General features: G+C 37.8%; 1 protein-coding gene across 1 annotated transcript in view; it reads left to right on the top strand.

Annotated features, from left to right (window-relative positions):
- The window catches only part of LOC113232836 (collagen alpha-1(I) chain-like), a 22,674-nt gene extending 761 nt beyond the window's left edge, over positions 1-21,913 (top strand). The window contains exons 2-32 of the mRNA XM_026467683.1: positions 429-650; positions 7,715-7,874; positions 9,525-9,687; positions 9,782-10,202; positions 10,277-10,389; positions 10,513-10,629; positions 10,949-11,140; positions 11,329-11,403; positions 11,476-11,586; positions 12,716-12,976; positions 14,627-14,824; positions 14,909-15,025; positions 15,208-15,298; positions 15,476-15,573; positions 15,669-15,830; positions 15,917-15,961; positions 16,041-16,247; positions 16,351-16,602; positions 16,687-16,867; positions 16,953-17,095; positions 17,183-17,399; positions 17,557-17,717; positions 17,823-18,092; positions 18,671-18,832; positions 18,924-19,139; positions 19,297-19,555; positions 19,656-19,805; positions 19,902-20,065; positions 20,311-20,426; positions 20,494-20,596; positions 21,724-21,913. Coding sequence (XP_026323468.1) covers positions 429-650; positions 7,715-7,874; positions 9,525-9,687; positions 9,782-10,202; positions 10,277-10,389; positions 10,513-10,629; positions 10,949-11,140; positions 11,329-11,403; positions 11,476-11,586; positions 12,716-12,976; positions 14,627-14,824; positions 14,909-15,025; positions 15,208-15,298; positions 15,476-15,573; positions 15,669-15,830; positions 15,917-15,961; positions 16,041-16,247; positions 16,351-16,602; positions 16,687-16,867; positions 16,953-17,095; positions 17,183-17,399; positions 17,557-17,717; positions 17,823-18,092; positions 18,671-18,832; positions 18,924-19,139; positions 19,297-19,555; positions 19,656-19,805; positions 19,902-20,065; positions 20,311-20,426; positions 20,494-20,596; positions 21,724-21,861 — 5,285 coding nt within the window. The 3' untranslated portion in view covers positions 21,862-21,913. The remainder of the gene's footprint in view (positions 1-428; positions 651-7,714; positions 7,875-9,524; positions 9,688-9,781; positions 10,203-10,276; positions 10,390-10,512; positions 10,630-10,948; positions 11,141-11,328; positions 11,404-11,475; positions 11,587-12,715; positions 12,977-14,626; positions 14,825-14,908; positions 15,026-15,207; positions 15,299-15,475; positions 15,574-15,668; positions 15,831-15,916; positions 15,962-16,040; positions 16,248-16,350; positions 16,603-16,686; positions 16,868-16,952; positions 17,096-17,182; positions 17,400-17,556; positions 17,718-17,822; positions 18,093-18,670; positions 18,833-18,923; positions 19,140-19,296; positions 19,556-19,655; positions 19,806-19,901; positions 20,066-20,310; positions 20,427-20,493; positions 20,597-21,723) is intronic.
- The last annotated feature ends 1,567 nt before the right edge of the window (positions 21,914-23,480 follow it).

Genomic DNA, 23,480 nt, shown 5'->3' with positions numbered 1-23,480 from the left:
CGCTGTCATAAAATACGGAACAACCGCTTTACAAACATCACTATCACACAAAAGGGTTTAAATTGAAACTGAAAGAATCGTAATGACCAGACTTAGTATATTTTGGCTTTAGTTTTTTGACAGTTGCAAGCTTATATTGATTAAATATAAAATGTTCAACATATCACTAAATTCTGTCAGTATGTTGTTGATACTTTTCTATGGAAAAACAGTACGTGGCAAATGCACAGAAAACACTTGGAAATCACACTGTAAAGTCCGTAGTTTGTTTTTACAGACCGACGTAGCGAAACGGGGTACCCCGTACTATCATTATTCTAATATTTAATTATACAGTTTTACTGTCCATGAACGGATTAACTTATTATTAAGTACCGGTTAAGAGGTATACCTTATATTAGTAATAAACGTGTTTCTTTTGTTTCCAGATAATTTAGAAATTTTTGATGTGCTATCGGTGCTACGCGAAGCACCTTTACCAGAAGGGGTGAAGCTCGCACCAGGGCGGTGCCAATCCGCTCGAACAACGCCCGCGCACTACTCAGCCTACAATCTCAACGAGAATGCTACATTCCATCAATTAGCTGCTGGAATGTTTTACAACACCTTCCCTGAAGACTTTTCGATCCTTAGTGTGGTTCGACTTCCAGGTAATTCTTATTTTTAATATTATTATTATTATTGATACACGCAAAATAGGCGCCTCGACGTCGAGTTGCGGAAACTAGCCCGTTGCACCAATACCAATACCAATATTATTATTGACCAAAAATTTTTACACGTTCTACTGGTGGGCACGGGTCTCCTCTCAGGCGAGGGTTTAGGAGAACAAATTTAAGAAAAAATATAATAAATAAAAAGAATTGGTGTCTACTGGAAACATGATAATGTTACACCCAAAACTAACTTAATTACGATAAAACAGATAAGGGATAAAAATACTAATTTGCATATTTATACAATAACAAATTACAAAATAAAGTTTAGATCTTCAGTTTAAAAAAGTCGTTTTGATAATTACAGATAAATTCTTCATTTTATTCATTAATGCAGGTGAAACATATTTCCAGTTTCTTCTTGCGTAATAGGTATTGAATTTAGTTATTTCTTATAATGAATTATTTTTCTTAATATAGTGCGGACTATAATAATATTATACAGTGTCAGTATCCAGAGCAAGCATAATAACTTAGTCCAAACTCTTCCAAGTGTCTCGATCTTTAATAATTGTAAGATTGATGTTTTTCTATTTAATTCGATGGTTGAAGAGAAGAGTCAATCTTTCAGTACATGCTTTACGCGAATTATTTCGCCCACGATGTACGAGTGACAGAAATCCATTAATTACAAACTGATTTAAAGACAATGCGGACAATTTTGCTTAGGCCCTTTCTCCAAATCGTCGGTGTTTTGGAGAAAGGGCCTAAGCAAAATTTAGTAGATTTTTCAGAGTATGTTTTAGGTTTTAACGACTATTTTTCAATATTTACGTCTTGTTTCAAATTTGGATTTTGGTTTTAATTAAGTTTCAATTTTAAAATTGAAATCTACGAAATGTTCGATGATTTATTCTTTGAGATAGTTCATATTGCCTACAATACCTGTATCTAACGGTAAAGGAAACCATCGTATCGAAGAAGTCAAAGAACTCTTGGAAAACGTACGAAGTTCACAGCCATGATGATGAATGAACCCAAACATTGTCCTAAGAGAAAATCTGTACCCAGCAGTGGGACGAATAATATTTTGTTGATGATAATTATGGTCTATTGATAAACAGCCATTATAATTGTTATACTATTGGTCATGAACTAAAACCGAAGCCTAAATATAACTAGAATAAACTATAAAAATATATTGTCTTTGGGTGGCTGGAATGAAGGCAAAGTCGAGGCTAATTTGTTCTATATTAAAATAGTCACTTTAAAACGTCTAATATTAACAATAAAACATTCTTTACATCCAACATGCATATGGAGTATTCATTGGTGTAGTGAAGAACTAACTCAAAGTCAAAATATTTTTATATCGTAAGTAAACAAATTACACTTAAAATCCTCAAACTGATTACAATGACAACAACAATCACTCTTTGTTTTTTGTTAAATAGTAAATAAAAAATAGAATAAAATAATTTCACACTTCTCAAGTCAAGCAAGTCAATAGGCAAGTCTTTTATAAGAATTTAAGGCTGTATCTTTCTTTTTTAAAAATTTAAGGCTGTATCCACTTACACTTAAACATTATCATTACTGTTGTAAGTGTTAAATAGGTACGTCAAGTGCCCGCTAGAGATGAATTCCAAGCATCTTTATTATAATCAATAACACTGTAGTAGCTCTTATTTAACAGCGCATTTTAATATAGTTTTTAATTTTCTTCTCTGACAGTTGGGTTCAGTACTTCACCTGGTATTTTATTATAAAAGCGCACACAGTTTCGCATGAAAGATGATGCAATTAATGTAAGTGGTTATCAACTTCATGCAGTCGAGGTCTTGGCTGTATGAAGTTGATTATAACTTCATGTATTAACTGCAAACATACAGTCAATCTGTTAGCAGCCTTATGCCCATCGAAGTCACTAGATTTAAATCCGTTTAAATTAATTACAGAAACTTATTCAACTCAATCTTACTGTTAATCGCGTTCTCAGACTTAAGGTAGCAAACAAATCACAGAACGTTGGGGAGATCTATAAATTGAGTCCGGACCTTCTTCCTTTAAACGATATTTACTAAACCTATAAAACATCCTTTAATTAAATAAAAGTACCCACACAAAAGTTCAAATTAATCATTTTACTGCTGGGCACGGGTCTCCTCTCAGGCGAGGATTCGGGCCACAGTCCACCACGCTGGCCTAATGCGAGTTGGCGACTTCACGCATTTTCCTTCTTCGACGTACAGGTTTCAGATGGTTTTCTTCACCAAAAAGCTTATGGTAAATTCCAAATAAAATTTCGCACACGAATTCTGAAAACTCATAGGTTTGAGCCCGGATTGGAACCCGCTACCTTTGCATGAAAGGTATTAGGTAGGTCAAACCGTTAGGCTACCGCGACTTTCGATTTAGTTTCGCTGGATATTTTTATTTCCGTGCTGTTCCCGCGGTATTGGATAACATAAAAAAGGACAAATAGATATATGTATAATATCCTCGCCGGCAGTTTTTCCTTGTAGATATTTTTTTTGTATAGGCGGCGAATAAATATTTTATAGGTTATTTGTGTATATTTAAATATTACCGTTACAAGATGGGAATAAGCACGACGAAACAATTTAAGAAGTATTTGCATAATAAATTAAATTACACACTAAATTGTTACATCCCCATTTGTAATGTAATCGCACCGTCTTGGTGTAATAAGACCATATCTGCAAAATGACAACTTTTTGTTCAAAGATTCTACGAAAGAAATTATAAGTCGATAACTTTTTATGCTTAAAATACATAAGTTGTTTCATACAGTTATAATTTCTATGACTTACGTATGATAAAAGCACATTTAACGTAAGATCGCATGTGGCTTTATTAAAAAAAAGACAACGCAAAAGTTTAAAGCGTATATTCAATAGTAGTAGACTATTTGTGATACAGTTCATCCAGGGTTTACTGCCACCTATTTCTACTGCCAAGCAGTAATGTGAGCACATCTGCGTTCCTATTTTGAAGACTAGGGGTGTTGATGAAATTACAGGCACACGGAGCTTGTCAACTTATGTTACAGGGCGACAGGCGCAGTGGCCCTCAGATCTATGCGATTTGACTAGCACTGCAACTAATAGGACAGGCGTATCGCTTAACACCAGGCGCACGACTTGTTCGTCCCATCACTAGATATAATAAAAAAATATACACGTACTTATATGGTGTCCGGTGTCTTATAAACGGCTAAATATGTGATCGCAAGTCATCACACATATCAGAGTTGCTTAATAATTTTTCAACCGAAAGTTAACTGTATGTTGTAAAATGAACAGTAAACTGTTCAAAAATGTTAAAAAAATTGGTCATGATTTAAAAAGGTTCAGTCAATTGTAAATTATTTAAAGCGAAGCCATTTGGGACGTGAAATAGAGAATGGTCTCTCATTGAATTGCGTATGCCATCCATCATGATATGTCATAAAGTGTGCCGAGCTTCAATTCGTTTATATCTATTTTAATTAACGCTTATAAATGGACCAGAATTGTTGATTTAAGTATCTCTACTGCATCTAGTGATGTATATTCCATTAAATTTATTTACGCCTCTCGTTCGTGATTATTGTTGGTGAAGTTAATTTCTCTTCCAAGTCTAACTTAATTGCGTATTCTTTGCTGCGGTAGCTGCGGTTGGGTTACTTATTTACTTTTGATTACCTCCGTGATCGAATGGCTTGCACACAAGTGGTTTCATAGTGTCGCCATGTCTGAGGTAGGTACTTTTTTATTTATTTATTAAGAAAACCAACGGCGTTACATAAAATATTTTACATAGTATATAGGCTAAGCTATATATAGGCAAAGAGTAAAGCTAATGACAGATTTCCCTCGTTTATATATCATTATACATATAATATTAAACAAAATGTTATCGGTAAGTAGGTCCATTTAACACTAGTGACGAGTGAACGAGATAATACTAGTTTCAGATGCCGAAATCATAAACATAAATTCTCGCTTGATGTTTAATGGTAAAATAATAATCCCATTACCCTAGTAATGGGATGATAATGTAAACAATTCGTCGTTACGCTAAAAATAAACTACTAAAAAAAGATAACCTTTTCATTTGAAAAAGATTTCTCTGTTGCCTGCTAACTAACACCCGACTGTGACAAAATCGTTTTTTGAGATATCATAAAAAAGACATAAATCAGTTTTAGTATATTGAGATTGTTTAGTGATATTTAACTATGCATCATTAGGGTAAGTTCCGATATACCGGACTCAAACTTAGTTACTTTGACTGTATTTAAATTTTGAGCTCTGTCTTATGCTATTTAAAACGGATGTACATACTTGTCACTTGCCGCATTTACTGAACGGCAGATCTCTTAGGCCCTCCTTATCATAACTAACGCATTTGTATTTTGGTAACTTCCGAGATATTTACAATAATGATTTTTTGCTAACAATAAATGTATTTTCTTTAATTTTAACAATAAAACTAAAACTAAATAAGATATACCTAAAAAACGATTACACGGGATTGTATACATCGTCTCTCTGTTTCTAATGTTAATAACGCAAATTCGCTAAAAATGGCGATTTCGTTACTTATGATAAGAAAGCAGATATTATCTCGGGTCTGGAAGCATGTGATACCGTCGTTGTTTCCGATTTCCATAACACAAGTGCTTTAGTTACTTACTTTGGGATCAGGGCAACGTATGTGATGTTGTCTGAACATTTATTTATTTACCTATCCGCAAAGTAGGTTTTTTTAATGATATTAAGTGTCGGGACGAAAAGGTCATACGCCTGGTGGTAAGCTACACGTCTATCCATAACAATTACAGTGCAACTCACAGTTAAATCGCAAAGATCTGAAGGGCACTGCCAATGAGCCAGTCACCCTGAGACATAAGTTGACAATTCCCATGCGCCTGTAACTTCATCAGCACCCTTACCCTTCAAAACTGGAACACAGTAATGCTGACAAGCAATAGCTTGGCGGCAGAAATAGGTAAGGTGGCAGTACTACCCTGGTGGACTCTTTCACAAGGAGCTCTACTGCTACCAATACGTACGGTACGTTAAGTGAGGCGATTTGAAACCACGTATAAATTGTCAAAGACCATTCTAAAACAGAAATTAAAGCGAAGAAAATGGATTAAGAAGTCTATACTTATATAGGACTTGGATAGCACCTATTTTTTATTCAGTCGAAATTCAAATATTTACACAAAGTTATCGCAAATACATATTAAAATTAAACATACCAATGAATAAACAAATATCTAATTAAATAGAATATAAAAAACAATGTTATTACGAATATTTTACTGCAATGTAAATAATACATATTTTAATAATTAGGTAATAAATAGAAGCTAGTTAAAGCTGCAAGCTTTCTTATATACCTACAGATTATGTGAATATATATTATATATATAATATATATATAATAATAGTAACGCACACGCTCAACATAGGGAACGCACTAGGGAAACTCCGGAAACCCTGAGTCGCGGGTGCCATGGACACACTTACTCTCAGACAACCATAAACTACACCCCAACTCATGAGAGAAATAAATGTAGACCATACAAATATTTCTCCCGGCCCGGGAATCGAACCTGGAACCGCTGCGTGACTGTACGGCATGGTAACCGTTCGGTCACAGAGGCAGTAAAAGTAAATTATGTATATATTATTGGCGTGCCCTCAAGAACCCGTGATGTAATTAAATTTATTATACTGTCTATTCTACTTATGGAGTGAGTATTTGATAGTGACATATTAAAAGCAAACTTAAATACAAGCCGGGTGTTTACCACGCCTAAATCAAGGTGTACTTCAATGCATTTTACCACCTAACAAGTGATTTGCGTGAATTTTGTCTTTAAATTTTATGCAAACAATCAGTAATCTCATTACACAGATTCTGTTCTTCGCAAGAATGTCCTCTCCGACAGAAGGCTTGTCTTCTATAAAAAAAAGTTAAATTAATATTTGTATTCTCTATTTTAGACGCTCGCCTTAGCGATTGCGAATGACTTCGATATTCGACTCGTAAGGACTCTTACACATAAACACGATACGTCGTATCACGACGCGACGTCGTACCGTGTTTATATAGGCTCTTACATATAAACACGGTTAGACGTCGCGGACGTCCTTAGGGCTTCCTTAGGGACGTCCTTACATTATATTGCGTCGTAACACCACGCGACGTCGTATCGTGTTTATGTGTAAAAGCCCTTAGTAAGTATTACTAATCCTGTCATTCGACTGAGAAATTATAATCTACTAATTTTCGTATTCAAATTATCTGAATGATTATTCATTACTAATCCATGGATTCCATAGAACATTTCTGCCTAGCCGACTCTGACATATCGTCGCCTTACTTTCTCAAACTCGTATCTAAAAAACAAAGTAACTGAAATACAAAAAATGTGTTGTATACTTATACATTTGCAAGCTGATTTCACATCAAATTTCCTTCATATTCACACACTGGCTTTTACCTATTCTTAAAGTATTGCATCAAAATTAACATCCTTTATAAGAAATTTAAAATATATAGAATTTTTTGCCATCTCCTGAATAATCACTCCTTATAAGATACGTGTTTGAGAAAATAAGGCATCGATATCGTAAATACCGTAAAGGTGACGGGAACCGGGATATTTTGATATGGACATTTGACATGGTGAATGGTTGGAATGGAACGAGTAGTTCCGACATAATAATCGATTCGATCGACTCGCTTGGATTCGACTTAGACGAATGATTTGCCCATTCGAATGATTAGTATTAATAACAATAAAAGATTCATTTTGGATTTTTAAATGGGAATTTTGAATGGCACAGTCGGCCGGGGTCAGGGACTCAAGTTCAACAACCGGCGAACAATAAGTGTTGTATCGAGTAGGACAGCTTTGTTCTTTGTGCTGAAAGCGACACAAAAAATATTATTATTATTTAGTCTCTAATTTTAGCTTTTATCTTGTAGTCCTCCTTGAGACTTCCTTCCTCAACATGTTCATTTTCTTTACACAGACACAACTCAGAACCCAGTCTTTGTCTTATACTCCGACGCTGGCGACGAGCAGTTGCAACTGGTAGCCGGTCAGCTGATTGAGTTATACTATGAGGACACCCGGGGTGACCCTCCGGACAACGAGCTTCTCACCTTTAGGGTTAACATCGCTGATGGAAAGTAAGTATTAATTCTCTAGGCTCCATTTTTTTGTCCTTATTTTGTATCAATCTTACTAGTCAAATGGCTTTGGTTGATTCCGCATAATAGTGAAAGTGTTGAATCAATCGCTTTGGAAAAAATATATAGTAAAATCATTGACTTACAAATAAATGGACGACGGGTCTCATACAAAAACCACGAAAAAAATGTCCCAAGTCAACCTATTCGAAATTTAAATTGTTATGCCATCGCAGTATCGCGCTGTCAGTAGAACAAATGAAGACTAAAGCGGAGTGTCGCGCTCTGTATACGATTTTAGCGCCTTACAAGTGCGGACACTTTTTAGCGCGGACCCGACGTCCATATAATTGTAAGTCAATGAGTAAAATTGAGAATTTTCACTGATTACTATAAGGTGTTTCGATCACGATTCCTAAAACTTTTCACGATAGAAAAAATCACAAACTTACCTTGAAATTTTACAAGAAAACCGCTGTATTCAGCAGGTACTTTACATATACCAATGATTTGTTTTTATATCAACTGAACTAAACAGCACACGTATAGTATACGATATACATTTTTCAAATGGCTATAATTTCGTTTGTAAAAAAGAAATCCTGAAATAACTCCAGTTTCCCTACCGCTGGACCCAAGCAAAATGAACCGTAATACTACGGGAAAAACTTTAATTCGAACTGAGGTAGTATAGACTGTTAGGAAGTATATCCGTTATAAGACCCATCAGAGTAGGTATCTACGTCTGGGAGTATAATATAATTGTTTGAAAAGTTTTAGGTGTAAAATGCACATTTAATACGACTGCTCGCTGACTGATCGCTCGCTGACAATATATAATAGGATCCAATTCTTGTTCATCCTTATTGTACCGTTTAGTTTTATCACAGCACGCGTTCAAGCACACAAAACACCTTAACTCCTATCGGCTTCCATTTACTTGGTTTAAATTTATGTTCTAGCCTGTAAGTACCAAGGCTAAGCAATATAACTACTGAAGGTATATATTTTAAATAATATTTTTTTTATCAAATCGTGATAGAGTGCTCTGTAGGTACAAAACGCTACTGGGTAGATACAAAGGTCGACAGAACCAGCGCAATCAAAGGATTACTACCTTTGTAATGCAAATATCTGTAGACAACCGCCAAAAATATATATGTACCTAATACTAAAATAAAGTGAGAATCACAAAGCATAGAAATTGTGGTAATACTGGCAATCAAACCTACAACCATTTCCGATAGAAGCTTAGGTCTTCGGTCATGTTTTCCTGCCAATCAACGGAGCCCTTGTTTCGATCTGTATATCCCATTAAAACCGACAGTCTAATCGTTATCGAGTACCATGTCATCAACGCGGAATCCCGATGACCTCGTTGCGGATACAAGTGCCATCACAGTTAATAACACTATACCTACGCTACACTACACTAGACGAGTGAAGTACGCATTTGGTCCTAAATTGGTAATGGAAACCAATTACGGAAATACATCGGGCTGTTTGGTTTGTTCAAGCAAGTGTTTGGTGTGGACGATTCGTGTTTCAAGTAGATACATAAAGAGTAGGCATAAATTCTCGTTGATGTATTTTATATTGAATGTATATATCAGTAGAGACAATTTTAACCTCACTCCTGTACTTTCACAGTTGGCATCGATTAGCAGTCAGTGTTAAAGGCGATTCAGTGACTTTGCTGGTAGATTGTGAAGTGAGAGGTACTCTGAAGCTCAACCGTCAGCCAGGCAGTACGTTTAATTTAGCAGGCGCACTTGTGGTCGGAGTACAAGTGACGCCTGATCAATATTATGAAGTAAGTGCCAGCATGGTCTACACAAATATTGAGATACCTGTACAATTATAACAACAAAAACTAGGGAAATATCTGACAATATTTTTTTGTCCAGGGTGATATCGAACTGCTTCAATTTGCCAACAAGCCCGATGCAGCATACGACATGTGTATTTCAATTGCACCCAACTGCACTGGCACCGGATACGGTTCCAGATCGGGATATGTCTCTGGCATTGCTGCTAATGTTGTTGCAAGAGAAAGAAACAAAGAAGCTTCGACTGACGTTAGAAGAACAACAGAAAGACAACCTGGCCGACAAAATTACGAGACTACAACACACAGGAATCTGTACACGCTAAACGCAAATGGTGATAGAAGGAGGCAGCAGCTCGGTAGAAGGTTCTACAATACACGAAACCGGACAGATAACTTAGCGGCCGCTGCAATTAGAGGTCTTACAACTATACGCCCTGATTGGCAGATTACAAACTCCTATGCAGTCACTGGACAACATCCTTCTTCAACTGACTCAGGTAACTTATATACGTAATACGTATGTAATCGTAGAACATAAATTTTTAATTTACCTTTATTTCTTTGCACGCAGATGAAAACAGCATCTTTGGAACATTTACAGAAGGAATTGAAACAATTACAACACCTAACATCATACACACAACGTCACCTGAACCTGAACACATCGAAGTGTCTACACAAAGGGTAATTTCAAAACGTTTAATGTAGGGTTTACGTTATCTTCTGAAAAATACGAAACTTCCTGCACAATATCCGTGAAATAAACATCCGTTTGGGATTTCTTTCCGCAACCGTTAAATTTTACAGCTTAAACGCGACGAGGAGGAGACGGAAATTGTCACGCTCACAACCACAGAATCCTCTTATACGGCGATTACGACCACCGAGGACGACGATTGGCTCACACACCCTCCGTACGGATATGTAAGATACCTTGAATGATTTATTAAGCCCTTTTGTGAAAACGTTTTATTATGGTAGAGATAAGTCCAACGCGCCTAAAAAAAAAGCAAATGAAATTGTGGAAGCATTAAAATTTGTAATTATATATAAAATTATGAGGGTATGTCTTATACCGTATATATGAGATGTAAAAATACAATAAACATCGGTGGTATTTGTACAAATTTTTATCGAATATCGATTTTAAAAACGCCCACGCAATTTGAGTTTTATTATGATTTTTTTAATAATAAATTTAGTTTGTCCGTGGTACTATAAGCCATTGTCGTTATGATTGCAGGGTAATTCATCACAAGGTTCTTGGGACGGTTACTACGATTATGGAATAACTTTGCCCTATACGGGTCCTAGAGGATACCCAGGTCCACCCGGTCCACAGGGACCTAGAGGACCAAAAGGAGAACCGGGCAGACCCGGAGCAGAAGGATTACAAGGATTTCAAGGACCACCTGGACATGTTTTCGTTGTGCCGGTAAATTATTTGCACTGTAAATTTCAAATTAGGATCTCGATTGGTAACTTCAAATACGAGTTAACCATATCATGTTGCCTGTTTGTTCTGTGGAGGAGTATAATATCTTGATTACCTAGCTAAAGCACTACATAACGTACGTCGTCATTAAAATAATCAAACTTTGAACTACAATAACGTTGTTTCAGCTACAACAATCAGGAAATGACAAAGGACCAGACGCTCAATCCGAAGCACTTCGTCAAATGTTATCGCAACATATGGTTAGTTAAAAGTATTCTTTCATTTTATTTTTCTTGTATCCTAAGTGATTGGTAATGTAAATTTTTTGACAGGCGGCAATGAGAGGAGTAGAAGGACCAATGGGACTGACAGGGCCCTCCGGCCCGGAAGGCGAAATAGGTCCCGAAGGTCCCAAAGGTGAACAAGGTGAACAGGGCGAACCGGTACGAAAATATATCTATTTTTGTTCAAGTAAATTGAAACTGAATACATACAAAAAACTGTTGCATAACAACTCTTCCCTCGAAGAAGTATTTAGCGATTAAGTACACACTTTTAAAAGAATCAACTTAAATCGTAAATTGAATTTATTTAATTACCTTCTAAGTACATTTTCGAAAACGAAACGAAAAACGAAAAGGTGAGTTTTCACCGGCGAGGCGAAACGAGTCAAGGATTGAAATGTGTATGTTTTCAATTTTTCAATTCGAAAATTCAAAATTTCAATTCCACCGACCAGTTCCACCGAAAATGTGCTAGGAGAGCCTAGCACATTTTCGGTTGAAATAGTCTGGATTAACGAGGAAATGCGAGGCGAGAATTGAAGTATTTGTTGATGTAATATTGAACCGTATTACTGCCTGCATATAGCATTTATAAACTCTGTTACGGAAACACGATTTCTCGCGCGAGCTCGCGAAGGCTATCAATATTAATCGCGAGGTTGTGGGTTATGTACTATTTGAGATTTAAAAAGATGGGTTTATCTGATTCTTCTTCCGTTAACATATTTAATAATAATAATAATAATAATAATTTACGGGACATGTTACTTTAACTGCGTGTTTATCGCTAAACGAACTGAACAGCACTGAATCTTCTTATCAACAACCATAGTATGATCTCGCGCAAGAACACGATAGCTCTCGATAGCTACTAATATCAAACGAGAATTCTCGATAGCTATTCATGGCAATTTTTGGTGCAAATAGACTGGCGAGATTTCAATTCTCATCTCACCTCGCCGGTGGAAATGTGTCCTTAGTTACTTGTAATAATAATTAACTGCCTCTGTGGCCGAACGGTTACCATGCCGGACTGCCACGCAGAGGTCCCAGGTTCGATTCCCGGGCCGGGAGAAATATTTGTATGACCTACATTTGTTTCTCTCGTGAGTTTGGGTGTAATTTGTGGTTGTCTATATGTGTGTCCATGGCACCCGCGACACAGGGTTTCCCTAGTGCGGGGCTATGTTGAGTGTGTGTAAAAAAAAAAAAAAAAAAAAAAATATGAAGGGATTGTTTATCATTACTGGACGTATTACTGTACATCAGTTATCATTACTGTACACAGGGAGGGCCTGGTCCTAGAGGACTACAAGGACCGCCAGGAAGAATGGGACGCCGAGGCCATGCGGGCAGGGACGGCGAACGCGGTAGCACGGGTGCTCCAGGGCCTAAAGGAGAAACTGGGTATCCAGGGTTGCCAGGAATACCTGGAGACAAAGGAGAACGAGGTTCACTGGGACTTCAAGGAGAACCTGGCCCACCAGGTCAAGATGGTCCACCTGGAGACGATGGACCGCCTGGACCACCTGGCTTAGCCGGCGAATTGGTATTTATTAAATCATTAGGTATTATACAGGGTGTAACAGAAAAGAAAGGCTCATCAAAAGAACTCAAACATGTACTTACTTGAACTTTAGACCTGAAACCTGATGTAGATACTTAAAAATTGACACAAATTTAATTAAACTTTGAATTTCTTAATTTCTAAATCGAGATATCTGAGATATCACAGCCGTATTGTGAACCTTACACTTACATTAATTAATTCATTCATAAAAAACCCATTCATATCCAGACACGTAAAGCATGAATAAAGCGCAGGAACTATTCCCAAAAATCAAAATACTGCCAATTTACCAACACTAACCTATTTAAAACTTTTATTACGTAATATTCATTTATTGCCAACCCAGATTGTCGTTATATACGCGTAATATATACAATTTTAATGTACCTAGGTTATGTACGTATATTTCAATATGCGCGCGGTATCAAAGTATGAAGGATAAAACATTTAAGGAAATAAACTTTAACCACTTACGTATTAGCCAAGTTGATCTACAATCTTTGCTATCTTTCAAGCCGTGCAAAAATGTACGTGGTTTGGCTTTATCATAATAAAAAACGACATTTACGATTCACCAGTTCCGAACGTTTTTCATGAAATATAAACTTGAAACATTCCCGCCTATTCTTAAAATACGCGCTAAAATATTGCTTTTAAGACATTATAGTATTTTAAAAAGTTTTTTTGTTTAAAGTTAGTGGCAATTACCGCATAGACTTTTGACTAGGTAACGTAGGTGATAAATGTTCCATTATACACAATACCAATTGTGGCATGTGTGCATTGGCACAGCGATGCCACGCGGCACTGCGATGCATTACCACGAGCAATGCAAAATAATTTTTATCTTCTACAAGATATGTTTACATTACTAAATATTTTCTACTAATTATGATATCTTTGAATGATATCCTTTCTCCCGTAACTCGTATGTCTAATTTATATAATGACTGCTCCAAACATGCGGATATTTTCGTTGACTCACCGCTGTTTCAAAAAAAAAATTCTTAATTGTCTTGGTTCGTTAGCATTGTTTATTATTTTTAGTATCTGAATCATGTTCAGTATTCTACTTAAAAAAAAATCTTCCTATGTTATTTCTTTTTTGTCTTAAAATTATTTTTGTTATTGTACTTTTGGTTTTTTTTAAAAACCTCTTTATTTTTTTCATAAGGTTCAAATATATTAATATCTACATTAAATATTGCAGTAACTGGTTGGTGAATAAATAAAAAAAATTCAAAAACCAAAACCATAATAGAATGGTATAAAAAAGATAAAGCAAGGAGGACCCTTAGAAAGTGAATGACAATTCATTAATGACTATTAATTATACAATTAAAATTAGGCTATTGCTTATCATGGTTCTGACGTCGAACTAAAGCAGTATTATGCATGCAGTAATGAGTGAACAGCTAATTAAAATGTAACGACCTGGAATTTCCATAAATGACAATAATAGGACGTTAAATAACTTGTTGTGTTTAATACCCCTGAATATGACCTTAAAATATAACTAGACCTTTAATATATTATTACACCCTGTATGTACTGCTATTTGCATGCCTTACGTACAAAACGCAATATATGCACATGATGAAGATAACTAACTCATAACTTGCATTTTAGGGTCCACGAGGGTTCATGGGACCGAGAGGATTTCCTGGTTTGATTGGTTACCCAGGAATTCCCGGTAACGAAGGTCTTCAAGGTGCTAAGGGAGCTTCTGGCCAACCTGGCCCACCAGGACCGGTAGGACAACCCGGCCCAATGGGCCCAATGGGCTCCCCAGGGCCACAAGGACCAATTGGAGCCTCAGGTGTTCAGGTAGTACATTCGACCGAAAGGTGAACAATATTGGATTCAATGAAGTATACCTACTAAAAACAATAACATTATTTTTGTTCATAGGGTCCACAAGGCAAACAGGGAATATTTGGACTACCTGGACCAGAAGGCCTTCCGGGGACACCCGGGAATCCAGGACAACAGGGTGTGGCCGGTGAGGCTGGACCCCAAGGACCACAGGTAAATAAGGCTCAATAATACTGCCCTCGTAATGAAAAAAAGCACAACTATGCATTCTTTATACAACAGTTGTGCCTTTTTACGTTCCGAGGGCAGAATAATCTAAAACAACTAATAAAATTGAATTTGTAATAATATTTGTAGTCGTCTGGAACAAACAAGTTTTTCATTTCTCTTTAAAGGGAATGCTTGGTTTCCCTGGCCCTCGCGGCTTGAAAGGAGACGACGGTCCCAGGGGCCTCCCAGGGGATAAAGGAGACAAAGGAATAAGAGGTAATAATATTACGAGTACTACTGCTACCAAAAATCAATATTATTTTCGAAAAATTATACTAAATGACATTTACATAGCATTTTATGGTTTAGAAATAATATCAGGAAAATATAAGAATATAATTAGTGAGAGTGTACAAAAGAATACGGTACTTATTTTTTAATACTCGTTCGCAGGCATTGAGGGAGAAAAGGGAGAATCTGGACCAAAAGGCGATCGTGGTTTACCTGGCGAACCTGGACCACCCGGAATTGAAGGACCGGAAGGACAAAAAGTAGGGTTTATTAACCATTCCTTCTGTTTCGGTCAAGTTAGTATATGAAAAAACTAAAAAGTCATTCGCTTATAATAACCTCCTTATCCATTCAGGGTGCAGAAGGTCCCCGAGGAGAGACAGGATCTATTGGACCAGCGGGAGAAAAAGGAGCTACTGGTCCATTAGGACCAATGGGTTATCCCGGAGCACAGGGAGAAAAAGGAGACAAAGGCGCTTCAGGAAGACGAGGTAGACGAGGAATAAAAGGAGTCATGGTAATAATAGAAGGATGCCTTTTCTAAATAAGATATGTATGTATTGATTGTACAATTCATATAACTGTTATTATATTTTTACACAGGGACTTGTGGGTAATCCTGGTGACCGAGGAGAAACTGGGCCAAGGGTTAGTAGTACAGAAGATTAATACCAAAATTAATAGCTTGTTGTGTAAAGCAAAAATTAACCTAACATTTAATATACAGGGATACAGAGGTCCACGGGGTCGCCGCGGTTCGGATGGTGCTCCTGGTCCTAAAGGGGATACAGGGCAGCCGGGCTCGCCGGGCCCAATCGGTGAACGAGGACCGCAAGGTATCGAAGGTGTCCGAGGATTTCCAGGAGCTATAGGCCCTCCAGGATCTGATGGTAAACCTGGTATGCCTGGACCACCAGGAGAACGGGGACCAACGGTGATTAACCCTTTCGTTTTATAAACCTTTAATACAGTAAAGATTACCAAACTTTATAAAAATACGATGTACGATATTATATTATTACGTTTTTATATCCAAGGGTGAATCCGGCGCGCCAGGACCAGCAGGTCCTACGGGACCTACAGGCCCCCAAGGGCCTCCAGGGGACCCAGGACAACCTGGTCCCCAAGGTTCATCAGGCACACCAGGAACGCCTGGCGAAATTGGAGCTCCTGGTGAAGTTGGTAAAGAAGGGCCTCCGGGACCTCCAGGCCCAGAAGGAAAACCAGGCCCTGTTGGTTCTTCTGGGCCTCCTGGTTTGCGAGGAGATCCTGGGCTACCAGGACCAGCTGTAAGCATCAATAAAGGAATTGAAATTAAATAAACAATTTCTTATAGATACTAGATTTACATAGATTTTTTTCAACATATCTAGGGCACACCCGGAACGAAAGGTGATATAGGGCCAATCGGACCACCAGGCGTAAGGGGTGATAAAGGAGAACAAGGTGAACCTGGAAATGAAGGACCACAAGGCCCCCAAGGTCGTGAAGGGCCACGAGGATTTCCTGGGCCAGGAGGCCAAAAAGGAGAAATTGGAGAGCCTGGACCTCTCGGTAAGTACTTCAAATATTTTGTACAAAAACACATTGAAGCGTGGGCAATGAACTTAAAATGCGTACCTACCTATTTTATTTAAAGGACCTATCGGTCGGGACGGTCTAACTGGTCCTAGAGGACTTCCGGGCGCCCCTGGACCGATTGGACCTCCAGGTGAAGATGGCGATAAGGGAGAAGCTGGTCCCCCTGGCGAAAAAGGATTTAAGGGTGCAATGGGAGAACCAGTAAGTTATACGTATTTATATAAATTTTTACACACAAATCAAAAAATAATCCCTGTTCACCAATTCTGAGCTTGAAATGTATTTTAGGGACCACCAGGTTCCACGGGTATTCAAGGACTAAGAGGAGAACCTGGATCAGTAGGTCTGCCAGGTGACAAAGGTCCGCAAGGAGATCCGGGACCACCAGGTCCTCGAGGTACAGACGGAGTACGTGGTCCACCAGGACCTGCAGGCTCTACTGGTCCACAAGGAGAAAAAGGACAACAAGGGGTAAAGGGGGATACGGGTGATGTGGGACCAACGGGTAACAAACTTTTCACTATTTATTGAAATAAAATTAAGCCTTCTAATTTTATTCTCCGTTAATTAAGTCTTCTAATTTTATTTATCTCCTGGCCAGGAGAATTTGTTAACAAAGTTACCACATCTTCTATGCGATGTAACAGCATGCCTTACTTCAGGTCCTCCGGGTCCCGTCGGTCCCAGCGGACTCCCAGGTAGAAGAGGGCCAAAAGGCATTCCGGGAGAACCAGGACCTCGTGGTGCAGAAGGTCAACGTGGAGACGTTGGTAACCCAGGTGCGCCAGGACTACAGGGACCTCAAGGACCTGAAGGAAAATTGGTAATTAAATAAATTTAATAATAATAATATATATACCTTGAAAAAATAAATACTATGTGAATAATAAAGATTTAAATTTTAACAAAACGAATGAAATCATTTCAGGGTCCAAGAGGTCCAGTAGGGCCCAAAGGAGAAGATGGACCAGTAGGATTACAAGGAGAGCCAGGACCAAAAGGACCAACTGGACCAGAGGGTCCAAAAGGAAATCCTGGCCCTGCTGGCTTCCCTGGAGAGAGAGGAGAGCCAGGACTTCAAGGAATAAAAGGTGACCAGGGAGCAGACGGACCCGAAGGAAGCCCAGGTCCACCAGGAGCACCTGGTCCTGTAGGACCAAGTGGAAAACCGGGGGAAATCGGCATGCCTGGTCAGCCGGCAAGTATCCGTTCTTTAGCATCCTTAACAAATTTGAACTTCCTTCTTATATTAATACTAAATAATCTTAGTACAGAGTACTAAAAAAACCGATTTCAAAAGTACGTGCAATTACATATAATACCTAGTTTTATTGAAATCGGTTACCGGTAAGTGCGCAAACCCGGCTTCATCCCCTAGTTCGCCACTATACGGCACTTGACAAAGGAGATAACAAAAATTGGTTCTCACTACTCAAAGTATATAGAAGTGAGAAAAACGCCTTGAATTACAGAATAGCAAAATCAACCATTAAAATAATTGCTCGTTACACTAAAATTTAGGCGCTATTTATAAAAATGAATCTTCATGCGTGAACAGCCACCCTTAGAGGTGGATGATTTTCTTCAAAATTAAATGGGACCACTATGGAGGTACCCTCTTTCCAACAAAAAAAGAATCATGAAAATTGGTTCACAAATACCGGGGTTATCGCGTAACATACATACAAAAAAAACATACAGTCGAATTGAGAACCTCCTCCTTTTTTGAAGTCAGTTAGTAACAAAAAATAAATGTATATAAAATTGCGTCTTCAGGGTTCGGATGGCCCGGCTGGTGCTCAGGGTAGCCCTGGTTTGCCCGGTGAGAAAGGGGAAACTGGTATAAAAGGTGCACCCGGAGAACAAGGACCTCCAGGACAACCTGGTCCTCCAGGCGACGATGGCCAGCGAGGAGTCAGAGGCCCACCTGGACCTAATGTAAGCACGTATGGCTATGCATAATTTGGAAAAACTCATTAAATGTACTTTAAAAAATCTTCAAACTATAAATTATAATTATTAAATTTAGGGTGATGCTGGAGCCCCAGGCTTAACAGGACCTATGGGACAACCTGGAAAAGCGGGTCCACCCGGACCTGCCGGCCCAAGAGGAGAAAAAGGAATTATGGGTCCTAAAGGTCATATAGGAGACACAGGGCCAATGGGAATAAAAGGAGATCAAGGAGATATCGGTAAACAAGGACTTCCAGGCCCTGCAGGACCACCAGGGCCAAAAGGAGATGTGGTAAGATACATCATTACGCAAAATGACGGAGCGCATTTTCCATACCGGCAATATTAACCTTTTGAATAATCTTAACTTCTCATTGACTTTATTTTCGCAATGATAATGTAAAGTACTATGGAAAAAAATCAAAACTTATTTTTAAAACTATCTACAGGGGCCCATAGGTCCACCTGGACCTAAAGGAGAAACAGGTCCCATTGGACCTCCGGGATTGGACGGTCCTATGGGGCCAAAAGGGAACACAGGTCCAGAAGGTAGATCAGGTCAACCCGGTCCACCAGGTGCACCTGGTCCACCTGGTCCTCCGGCACCAGCGCCGCAAATACCACCAGATCTTTTTACCTCTTATACCAGACGAAGACGTAGCGTTGACGAATCTATGGAAACGGCGACTGAAGATAATTTTGAAGAAGGTAAACATGACGTTTTACGACTAATACAAATTTTATCTGAACCGTTATTCCTCCTTAAACTATACTCAAAATAAACTTTAAATTACAATTAATATTATAGAAGACGAAATCGAGTGGGTACAAGAAGTGATGAACGGTGTGATAGCCGCTCACACATCATTGGATGCAGCAAGACGACCACGAGGAACACGAACTAACCCAGCATTATCTTGTCGAGATTTACGAACTGCTCATTCCAATTTTAGTGATGGTAAGTAACACAAGTATTATATAAGGTTAGAGCTGCATACATGTTACCTAAACATTTGCCAAAGAAGCTTAGAATCACATAGTGATGTCTCTATAGGATTCTACTGGATAGACGCCCGTGGTGGAGGAGCTTCGCTTCCAATCAAGGTGTACTGTAAAGGTCACAACACTTGTCTCTATCCCGACATGAGAGATACTGTAGATACGTACAGTACGGATGAAACTGTGCAGAAATTCTCTCAAATTGACAATGGATATCGGGTAAGGATATCTCCACTCTAAAAATGTTGATACATCACCAGGGACCGACGAAAACTTAAAAAATCATAAAAAAAATTTACTTCGAATAAAACTGTTTTTGACTAAAATTACTCACCGACATGAACACTTAATTACATATTCCAAAGTACTGTTAGACCATTTAATAACAAATTACTATGTTTTTGGTTTTACAATACTCAGCATAAAAAAGTTTGCAAAATATACCTTGTACGTTCTAATTTCAGATATCATATGAAGCAGAGGGATCGGGTTTTGTTCAGCTTCGATTCTTAAGGCTGTTATCAAATGTAGCAAGGCAGAATTTTACATATTTCTGCATTAGTGCAAAAACTCCTCAAAGGTACTTTTATTTCTTCTGCTTTACTTATGACGGATCGTGCACTGGTTATATGTACATTTCATTACAGATCCGATATCCCAGCGGAAACCACGCGACTGAATACAATTAAATTGATTGGAAATAACGCTGCTGAATTCAAAGAACCACAAGTTGTGAAAGATGACTGCAAGGTAAATAATGCTACTTCACTAATATACAGTCGAACGTTGACCATTTAACAGTTAACCTTTACAATGCAATAAATTTCACTAGACTGTACGTTTTATTGATAGACATTTAATCTCACTTCGAAAGCATATCTTCGAGTAAATGTTTCAAGCATTTCCGGACAAATGTTGTATAAATAAAATAAAAATAAAAATCATTTATTTCAGACAATGTAGTCCATACAAGTTAGTAAGTTAGTAACATGACACCTTATAACTATGTTAGTATTAGGATTAGTACTCAATCATAAAAATAATACCTAATAATTAGTTACAAATATAACAAACAGACGAACCCAGCCACCCAGATGGTTCACTGACTCACACGTAGAACATGCAACTCAGTGAACTTCCGGAACACAGCTGCATCCATCCTGTCTGCTATCTATCTTCAGGATCTCGTTGTTGCTACCCCTCACCCTTCGTACTAACGAAGTGGACATTTTGCGCATGATGGCATAGAAATCATCCATGCCAGCACCCGCAAACATGCCAGATGCGCTACAGAAACGGGGCAGCTTCAACAAGGCCCTGAAGGTATTATTATACTGGACTCGCAAGGCGCCGTACGATCTCAGCGTAAAGTTGGACCATAGAGCACATGTGCAGAAACTTTGGCAGTATGCTCTAAAGAGTGAGCTTGACTCCAGTCGTACACCTTGTGAATCTATGAGCCAACATATTGCCTCGAACCGACAATGCCCTGCGCTCCCTCTCTATGTCTCCCTCATCCTTTAGGTCCTCTGTAACAATATGACCCAAGTACCTAAACTGTGCAACACGCGTCAAAGGTACCCCATTTAAAAGTATTGGTGGTACATAGGCTGGTTGTTTAATTTTAAACAGCAAGAACTCACTCTTTTTCTCGTTGTACTTTAAACCGTTGCACATCATAGGGCTCACAATGCCCCATATACGTCGTCTTATACCACCGATTGAAGGGCTGAGCAACACCATATCGTCCGCATAGTTAACGTTATTAACGCTTGTGTTAATAACATTGTAGTCAAGTAATCAATACATCACCAACAACAACGTGCCCAAACATAGTGATCATGATGTATGTATAAATCATATTGATATATTTACAGGAGGGAAGCGGAGAAATAGTACTGGAAATCAAAACGTCCAAGACTGACAGACTTCCTATCATCGACTTCCAGCCTTTGACCTTCTATGACTCAGAACACCAGTTCACGTTCAACGTAGGACCTGTTTGCTTCTCCTAGGTCTTTGCAAAATATGTATGCTTTTTGAAAAACATTTGCATGCCCTGTAAATAAGGATAGGTTTACATTATGTACTTAAGACTGGACCTTTGTAAATATTGTAAATAAACATTGTGGTGACTTATATAACTTACCTTTTTATTAATATGAAATCCATTATTATCGATCATTCTTATTTTTAATAAGGAATGAAACTAGTAGACGTTATGTTTTAAAGTATACTATTTATTAATGATTCGTCAATTAGAATAATGTGTGTGTTTCGACATATTAGTAAGTGTACAGGCTAGTATTGAGAACCAAGAAAGCAAATTGTTAATCGATCATATCTATACATTAATACGAAGAAAAAATATTTTTCAAATTCCTTCGTGATAGAAAGCAATAAATTAAAGACATTAAGGGTTGAAGTCAGTAGTAGAAGGATACTCCATTAGTAAGCAGCGTATATAGCGCCATACGTTACGTACCGAAAATATTGCCGTCTCTTGCAAACTCCTATTTTCCCATTCAAAAACAATTTTATTTATCAACACATTTCAATTCTCTTTTCACACCAAGATAAAAATTGTCGATACTGGCCAAATATTCTATTAATGTTGGGTTGACTTATGGTAATCGAAACTAGCCCATAATACAAGTGGTCACTTACTATAGCAATTATTAAAAAATAGAGATCTAACTTAAAATACAAATTATCTGTACATAAACAAATCCCTCCGTACGCCAAGCCACATCTTATTAAAAACCATAATACTCACCAGCACTCCACACGTTTCAAATTATTATATAGTAGTTACTTACTATGAAAAAGTCAAAAAGAATTTCAAGTATTAATGACATAAAAATAAAAAATATTTTGACAAGAATTTATAAAATAAGTACACACAAAATACACAATGTGTGAAAAATCTTTGATAAAAAAACCTTGTGGTATGTACAGAGTTCAAATTCGCAGTAAAATAAAAGTGACCATTTATGTGTTAACTCGTTTCTCACTATACTACTGCAACACGGTGTGTATGAAATCGGTGTCAATACTTGAGGGTCTAATTATGTACATTAAAGAAACAACTCTTCTTCTGCAATATTTGTAAATATTTTTTCCATATATCAGTGTTCAAAGAAAGGATTCTGTGTGAAAAACACCTTAATAGGAAAGTGAAGTCAGGAATTTTCAAGCCTCAAAATGTCTCAGAATAACTATTTGTTTTTTGTTTCTCAAGTTTTGGCGTCTACTTCACAAACTGAATAAACGAGTCTATGTAATATCGAAAATATAAAAAACATTAAGGTTCCATGAAAGCGCTTTTAACTTCAAATTCCACGTTCCAGCAACGTCAAAGACAAAACTGAACTACCCTTGGGTACAAAAATATAGCCCTTTTACATTTAACGCCGATTCATTATTTGAGTAATTTTTTATTATACATAATCATTGCGATGACGGAATCTTAACCCATTCTGAGTATGACAATTATTTCTTGAGATAAAATGGAAACTACACCGATTACCAATTGAGATTTACTCAACCCAGTAAGTAGGGTTACCACGACAGGGCACGAATTGCGCGAGAGCGTTCTACGTCGCGCGAGATATTGCTATTATCTGAGAGTATA

Source organism: Hyposmocoma kahamanoa, unplaced genomic scaffold, assembly GCF_003589595.1.
Source record: "Hyposmocoma kahamanoa isolate Upper Pololo Valley unplaced genomic scaffold, ASM358959v1 78, whole genome shotgun sequence".
Taxonomy (NCBI): domain Eukaryota; kingdom Metazoa; phylum Arthropoda; class Insecta; order Lepidoptera; family Cosmopterigidae; genus Hyposmocoma; species Hyposmocoma kahamanoa.
The sequence above is the reverse complement of the archived record's forward strand: the minus strand, read 5'-3'. Positions and strand labels throughout refer to the sequence as shown.